The 8,427-nt window shown below is 47.4% G+C and overlaps 1 protein-coding gene across 1 annotated transcript in view; it reads right to left on the bottom strand.

Moving 5' to 3' along the window:
* eloa (elongin A) overlaps positions 1–6,838 on the bottom strand; it is a 37,226-nt gene extending 30,388 nt beyond the window's left edge. The window contains exons 1-2 of the mRNA XM_056298496.1: positions 6,678–6,838; positions 4,911–4,967 (exon numbers count right to left, since the gene is read on the bottom strand). Coding sequence (XP_056154471.1) covers positions 4,911–4,967; positions 6,678–6,749 — 129 coding nt within the window. The 5' untranslated portion in view covers positions 6,750–6,838. The remainder of the gene's footprint in view (positions 1–4,910; positions 4,968–6,677) is intronic.
* Positions 6,839–8,427: the final 1,589 nt, after the last annotated feature.

Raw genomic sequence — 8,427 nt, forward strand, 5'->3', positions numbered from 1 at the left:
TTCATGAAATAGTCACGACATTTAATTTATTGATTTGTGTACATCGACATGAATTTTCCATTTTTTTGGGACACTCAGCATGACTTTCAAACTCGCTGAGGATCATGGGTAGCTTAACATAGTCTTCCGCTATTGAAACTGACCAAAACAAGCGTGACTTCTCAGAATCGAAGGAGAAATAATGAAAACGGATGGGCGTAACACTAGCCTGTCATATTGTTGAGGTATCAAGGACACTTAAGTGTTTTTGTGTTGAGAAATCTTAAAGATGTCTTTAAAATCCACCAGTCGATATGCGACGGATCCTGTCCGGCCCGCCCACCGGACTGATAAAATTAAAGAAATAAAAATGAAATAAAGAAATGAAAACAAGGACAAAATGTTGTGATTAACTGTTAGAGTTAGGGTTAGTTTCCATGGCGGAAGGCTACGTTAGCCTACCCCTGATCCTCAGCGAGTTTGAAAGTCGTGCTGAGTGTCACGAAAAAAAAAGGAAAATTAGTGTTCACGTACACGAATCAGTCGTGACTATTTCACGAACTGCAGTGAGACTGGGTTGGAAGTAAAGGATTTTTTTTATGTTGCATCAAATTATTGTGTGGACCTCCAGTTTTGTTGTCGGCTCACTGAATATAACACTGGCGACAAGAGATGGCTGAGTTTAATCTAACGCCACCGACACCATTCTTGGCTGTGCCTGGCGAACCCTCCAGTCTCGTGAACTGCCTGGTTGAATAGTTTTGAGACTTATCTGGACGCTATGAACTTTTCCGACATTACCGACAAGCGGAAGACAGCAATACTCTGCCACTGCCTCAGCCAGGAGGGACAGAGGATATGTAAAGCAATTTCAAGAACCGTTTCCCCAGTTGCCTCCTACGTAGACCTTGTCCGGTTGCTCCACAACCGTTTCGTTGGTAAGCAGCGGGTCCTGCAAGGCCGATACCACCTGAGGAAAAGAGCCCAGCTGCCTGGTGAGTCAGTCACAAGCTACAAGGCTAACCTGAGGGAGCTAGTGGGTCACTGCAGTTACGGTGAGCTGCGGGATGAAATGGTCAGAGACCAGCTAATTTGTGGGATGTTGTGTGACAAGATGAGGGAGAAACTGCTTTCGGAATCAGATGATTTGTCACTTTAGGATGCTGTCAAAATCGTGCTCCAGGTCGAGTCAGTACTAGAATGCACCTCTATGTTAACTAGCAACCTGCCGCGCACACAGCAGCCATCCCCTGCCCTCACGCAGCAGCTCCAGCCAGCGCTGGTCATGTCCTCCTCGGCACATAGCGTGGATTCGGACAGTGACATTCTCGTGCAGCAGACACACAGGCAACTTAACAGGCGGTGTTGTGGCAATTGTGGGGCTAGCGCTCACAATACTAGGGTGCTGAACTGCTGCCTGGCTCAGGGACAGAGATGCAAGAACTGTAACACATGTAACCATTTTGCCAAAATGGGCCGCTCAGCCTCTGCTAGTATCACTGTTCATGCCAAGTCTCCAGCGAACCCACTTGACCACACTCCGATTCGGCATGTTATCAGCTACCATGTTGCATTCAAATCCTGCACAGTGCAGCTAGGGGAAGTAGGCTTACCTCTACTACTGGACACTGGTGCTGCAGTTTCGATGCTCAACCTTAACACTTATAATCAGTTTTTTTCTCATATGCCACTTAAACCATCCTCCACTGACCTGTGTGGCTATGGCAGCTCTAAGATCACAGCAGTAGGCACTCTCCAGCTCCCTGTGCATTACGGCACCACTCACCTGCCATCCTTCACATTCATCTCCATGAGGGGCGCTAACATCCTAGGCCGTGACCTCTTCACTGGGTTGGGCTTCTCCCTGCATGACGACAATGGGGCGGCTATACTTCAGGTCACCATCACATGGCAGCAGAAATGGCCTGCACTCTTTGATGGACTGGGCTGTCTCAGAACTTTTACACACAAGCCCTTGGTGAGGGATGATGTGAGCCCCATCATCCAGCCCTTACATCAGAGCCCTCTGGCACTGCATGAGGGGGTCATGAAAGAGCTTCAATCACTGTTGGATGACACCATCACTGAGTTGGTTGATACCACTCCCTGGATTTCTAACCAAGTCATTGCCAAAAGGAAATCTGGGGGGGATCAGGATATGTGTGGATCTCCAAGCTGTCAACAAGGCTATCATCCCAGATAAATATCCCTTGCCCACAGCTGAGGAGCTTACCACCCTATTCCACGGTTCCACAATTTTCACAAAGCTCGACTTATGGCAAGGATATTTGCAGGTGCCTCTGCACTCTGACAGCAGGGATCTTACAGCATTTGTAACGCATGCTGGCGTGTTCAGGTACACGCGCATGCCTTTTGGTCTAAGCTCTGCCCCCAGCTGCTTCCAAAAGATCATGTCCACTGTCCTCGCCCGAATACCTGGGGTGGCAGTGTACCTGGATGACATAGTCGTCCATGGCATGGACCAACACACTCATGACGAGCATTTCCACAGTATTCAGTGCCCTGCTGCGCCACAACCTGACCCTGAACAGTGGAAAGTGCACCTTTTCAGCACCGCATGTTGAGTTCATGGGGTTTTGTGTCTCAGCTAGGGGCATTTCTCCCCTCATGTCGAACGTTGAGGCCATCCACCGCATCCCGGAGCCAGCGTCAGCCTCCCAGGTGGCCTCATTCTTAGGTATGATGGCCTATTACCTCCGTTTTCTGCCTTCGTATTCCCAGACCACAGTGCCCCTCTGCCAGCTCCACAGGAAAGACGTGCCATGGACCTGGACAGCACCATGTTCGGAAGCAATCTGCAGGGTAAAGAACCAATTCGCCACTACACCTGTGCTGGCTCATTTTGTCCCATCGTGCCCTACTATGGTCACCTTCGATGCCTCTGCCAGAGCAGTGGGGGCCGTACTCTCTCAGGAGCAGCACGGCATTGAGAGACCTGTGGCCTTTGCCTCCAGGGCCCTGACTCCCACAGAGCAATGCTACACAGTGGGTGAACAGGAGGCACTGGCTTGCATCTGGGCGTGTGAACGATGGCATCTTTACCTGTACAGACGTCAGTTCATGCTCCGGACCAACCACCGGGTACTCATCATGCTGCTGTCAGCTTCAGGCTCAGGTCACAAGTCCTTGTGACTACACAGGTGGGCTGACTGCCTCAGACAGTATAACTATGTGCTGAAGTTCACTCCGGGGAGGGATAACGTGGTATCAGACCTCCTCTCCCGCTCTATTGATGCCCCTACTATGACTGTTTCACCGGAGGACGGTTCATACAAATGTTGTACATGCCCCTCCAGTCAGTTATCGCATTGGATGAGCTCAAACAGGCATCGGAACGGGACCCTATACTAGCAAAGCTCTGCACGTACATACCTGCCAGATGGCCATCACAAGTGCCTGCCGAACTGGCACCTTATGCTAGAATCAAACACGAGCTCTCCTGCTGGGAAGATCTCTGTGTCTCTCAGGGTCTTTGCACTGTGGACCTGAGTGGCCTGCGTGCGCGTGTTTTAACCATGGCGTACGAGGGTCACTTGGGCATAGTGAAGCTCAAACAGTGATGCAGAGACTTGGTGTTGTGGCCAGGCATTGATCGTGATATTGAAGCGTTGGTCAGGGATTGCACTGCATGCCTCCTCAGCAGCAAATCTGGACCGCCAGCCACACCGCCCTTACAAACTTTAGCATGGCAAGCCCACCCCTGGGACCATGTCCAGTTGGACATCTGTGGCGAAGTACATGGGCGAGGGGTCCCTCATCATCAGCAGTTCTTGGTGGTGGTGTACAACCTCCATTCAAAGTGGCCAGAGGTTGTTCCGGTGGGAACAGTCACCACTAGGGCCATTATCAGTGTCACTGACAGCTTGTTTGCAAGATGGAGTCTATCCCTGTCCATTACCACTGACAATGGGCCGCAGCTATTCTCCACAGAATTCTCTTCCTACCTCCGCAGCAGAGGCATTTAGCACCTCCACACTGCCCACTTTCACCCTCAGGCCAATGGAGGGGTAGAGCGTTTTAATCAGACTCTTAAGAATGGTATTAGAGCAAACCTGGTCCAGGGGTACACGTTCCAGACTGCCCCAAATCAAAACGCTGATGCACTATAGGGCGAGTCAGCATTCTACCACTAGCACCTCTCCGGCATCCCTAATGTTGGGACATAAGATGGAGCTCCCGTGGGATAGGCTCAGGGCTCGGGTCATGGCAGCACACAGAGCTCAGCGGACCAAAGCAAAACAGGCCATGGCTAGTAGCCAGAGGGAGATGAAGCAATGCTTTGACAATGCATGCAGGGCAAAGAAGCCTTGCATTCAGGTGTCAGACTGGTTGCAAACCTGTCAGCCCCAGTGAATCAATAAAATAAGCACATTCTGGTCTGAGCGCCTGCAAGTCACACACGTTGGTACACCAGCTGCCTCAGGAAAGTGCCTGCACCTCCTCCAGTTAATACACCTGAGTCTCCTCCACATTCCACTACAGCAACCGGCTGGTCTGAGCCATCACCAGTACAGCCTGCACCCGACCTTCCACCTGAGCCCCAGGAGCCAGAACCAGTCGTCAATGCTGAGGGTCGGTCTACACAGGTACGGACTCGCCCTGCCTACCTTAAGGACTTTGAAACCTCTTTCCATACCTAGGTCTGTTCCTCTCAGGTGTGTTAGCCTCCGACTGAGTTATGGTAACTGAGCACTGTTCACGTCTTTGTATTAGAAATTTATATAGGAGGGGGAAAATGTGTATGTGAGTACCATGTTTTGGTGTTTTACGACAGTTGACAGCTTTACGGGAGTGTGAATTGTGAAGTAAAGGATTTTTTATGTTGCATCGAACTGCTGTGTGGACCTCCAGTTTTGTTGTCGGCTCACTGAATATAACAAGCCAGCTACTCTGAATGAATGAATCCTTACCACGAGTATGTCCACAGTCATGGGAAGCTCCCCCAGTCTTCTCAGAGTCTTCAGTAGCTGGATAGGTAAAAGAAAACAGTCATCATGATCTAACAGTGAAATTTAGAAATAATGTTATAATGACAAATAACACGGAGCGTAACAGCAATGGGCCTGGGGTTGTTTGTAAATGTTAGTCGTGCTTTGATTCAAACGTGATACAGCCAGATTTCAGCAGCGCAAAATTACTGGTAATGACTGGCGTGTCGTGGCAGGTGGGTCTAAATTGGAGAGCAGATGGCTGGCACATTTAAACGGTGGTAATCGCCTGTGGAATATTAAGACTGTGATTAACAGATTAATAACTGACTCAGAGTCGTATTGACCAAATAAAAACATAATCTAAACCAAAGATTTCCTAACTGTCGGTTACGGCCGAGATTGCTTTTTGTCGTGTCACAGTAAAATGTCAGCGCTGACAAAGACGTGTGGTTAGAAATTTTGTATCCCCAAAACAAATGAGTATCCCAGTTGTTGGCATCGCGGGAACGCGCATGCATTCACTCAACGCAGACGTTAAGTGAATGCACGTTACGTGTCCATTTCACGTAAGGAAATTAAAATAGCAATATGTAGACTATAATTGCTGTTTTTAATTGCTATTTCAAATGATCAAGACAGTTCTGAGACCAAAGTAGTATATCCTAGGAATAAGCGTTTTTCCAGTTGCAAATCGACTTCTTTCGGTATGGTACTTTGCAAAACCGTGTTGATAATCTAGATTAAGTGAAAGAAAAAAATAATGTAACAATGGTTAAAAAGAAAACCCCGCGACCCCACAGACAAATGGGGAACACATTGTTTCGGGGATACAGAATTTGGCAGAGCAGAACCAATTGGATATATCTTTGTGCGCCTCATGTTTTCCCTCAGATTTCAAGAGAAGACCCCGTTAGAAAGGACTTTGGCCCGCTGTGCCAGATATCAATACATAACCACAATGGCCTTAAACTCCCGAGTACACTGTGTTCATCATAGGTTACAGACGGCATTGTGGTTGTCTTTACTTCTATGTGCTAACGTTAGCAGCACGGCTAATTAACCTAGTTGCAATCAGACGGAGTCTCCTATGTAAATGCGATTTTATTGAAGTGTTATTATAGCAGCCGTGATGCCAAATCTGCAGAAGTGCAGAGGGACAAATCCCAATTGTTTTGAGAAGTCCGCTATAGCAGAAGTTAAAGCCCTCCAATAACCGTGACGTGATCTTAAAAAGACCCGTCGCTACTTTTCGCGGAACTACCGCCGCCACGCCGCAGCATCGGGCCGTGGACACCGACGAGCGGCCCGCACACAAACGCCTCATCGCTTCGCTCCTACAGGAGCTACTGGTTCCTGTGTTCATCACATAGATTACAGACGGCATTGTGGGTGTCTTCACTTCTGTGCGCTAACGTTAGCAGCACGGCTAATTAACCTAGTTGCAATCAGACGGAGTCTCCTATTTTAATGTTGTGATTTTATTTAAGTGTTATTATAGCAGCCGTGATGCCAATTCTGCAGAAGTGCAGAGGGACAAATCCCAATTAAGGCCCAACTGTTTTGAGAAGTCAGCTATAGCAGAAGTTAAAGCCCCCCAGTAACCGTGACGTGATCTTAAAAAGACCCGTCGCTACTTTTCACGGAACTACCGCCGCCACGCCGCAGCATCGGGCCGTGGACATTGACGAGCGGCCCGCACACAAACGCCTCATCGCTCTGCTCCTACTCGAGCCATTGGTTCTTTACCTTGCGGGGCTCTGGGTTCTCCAAGAGACGAGACTGAAGTCTGACCACTACCTCTGGCAACTCCTCCGCCATGTTTACTGCTAATACCTTGAGCCCGGAAACTGCTTCATCAGTCCAAAGGAAAAAAAAAAATTAAAAAGGGATAGCGTCCGCCTGCCTCAGTCAGTACGTTTCTGACCGTCTCCACACACATGCTCTCGAAAACCACGTGAAGACACGAAGCCAGTCGAACTGTTGTATGGCAGCCTCATAATAATAATAATAATAATAATAATAATGATAATAATCAATCAATCAAGTTGCATTTTTATAGCGCTTTTCTAGTTGCAACAGCCGCGCTTAAAATAATGATAATAACAACAATGATAATCATCATAACATTTACATTTATATAGCGCTTTTCTGGACACCCAAAGCGCTTCACAGTGAATAGCCTTCAACCCAAAGAACAATGGAAGTGTTTAATCATGAACTTAATCTCTACCCAGCCTCAAACCCTAAACTTAACCCTTAACCTAACTTGCCCAGCATCACCTCTAAAACTCAACCACTGCCTAACCTTTAATCCAAAACCTGACGTTTTCGAGTCGTGTTATTTGCGCACCGTTCTTTCTCGGTTCAGACTCGGACCTTTAACGGGCACTCGGCAGTGTTCGTCACTCACATGGTTTCCGGGAAAATGTCTATGGAGACTCTCATGTGTGCTGACGGGGGTGAGAGCAGTTGACGGAAGTGCGTCACAGGACAGCTGACAACACCTGTTTGGATGCGAAAACGTTGATAATAAGAAAAAGTAGTTAATAATGAAATGGAAATCTGATTTATGATCCGCATATTTGATTTGGCAAACGTTTCACACGGAAGAGAGTAAAAAAGAAAGTATTAGTCGCAGTTGATTAGGACATGGACAGACTGTAATTTAATACACACTTAACCAAAATGAAGACAAAAAATTGGGGGGGGGTTACATGTATAAGATATATATTACAGTTTAACAATCGTCAAATTAAATGTGATTTTCAGTGGACTTGTATTTTTTACTCAAAATTAGTCATAAAGCCAGAGAAAAAAAGTCTGTTAATAAACTACAGATTATGGTCACAGATTACGTATATTCTCTCAGCCAAAGGAGAACAATCAAATTAATCAAACAAAATTGTTTCTATATTGATGAGTACTTAACCTGACCAAAAAAAATGTTGTGTCTAATTTCATGACTCAAAATAACACTCCTAATTACTGACGCACTCCAAGTGGATGAATGTGGCTCTAGTTTACCTGTTCCCAAGGAAAATTTCCAAAAGACAGTCGAAACCCTTTTTCTTTCTTTACAACACCATTTTGTTCTGACCGCTTCATACCACTGTGTTTGTCTTGCTCTCTCTCATTTGATTTCTTTTTCTGTAACACACTCCATTCAAACACAAACCACACGCACACACACATGCACAAAAGTGCTCCAACAAGCAATCAAAGAAACCTGAGCGCACAGCCTAATGGCATACACAGAAACGAAATGCTTCACTTCATCTATCTCTCGTGTATCATACCCACCTCAAAACCTCACTCCGAGGCCCACTGGGAGGTGGGGGGGGGGGAGCGAGCAGGCCTCATATGGGATATTTTTGGCAGGGAGGGAACAGAGGGGTGCCTGTATTTGGCGATGGAGGTGGACTGCTGGAGGTGGGAGTCAGAAACTGCCGGTTGGTTTCGATGTGAGCTCAGCAGAAGGGGGGATGGGGGTGGGGGG

This window comes from Lampris incognitus, chromosome 18 (genome assembly GCF_029633865.1).
Source record: "Lampris incognitus isolate fLamInc1 chromosome 18, fLamInc1.hap2, whole genome shotgun sequence".
In the NCBI taxonomy this organism is placed as follows: Eukaryota; Metazoa; Chordata; class Actinopteri; order Lampriformes; family Lampridae; genus Lampris; species Lampris incognitus.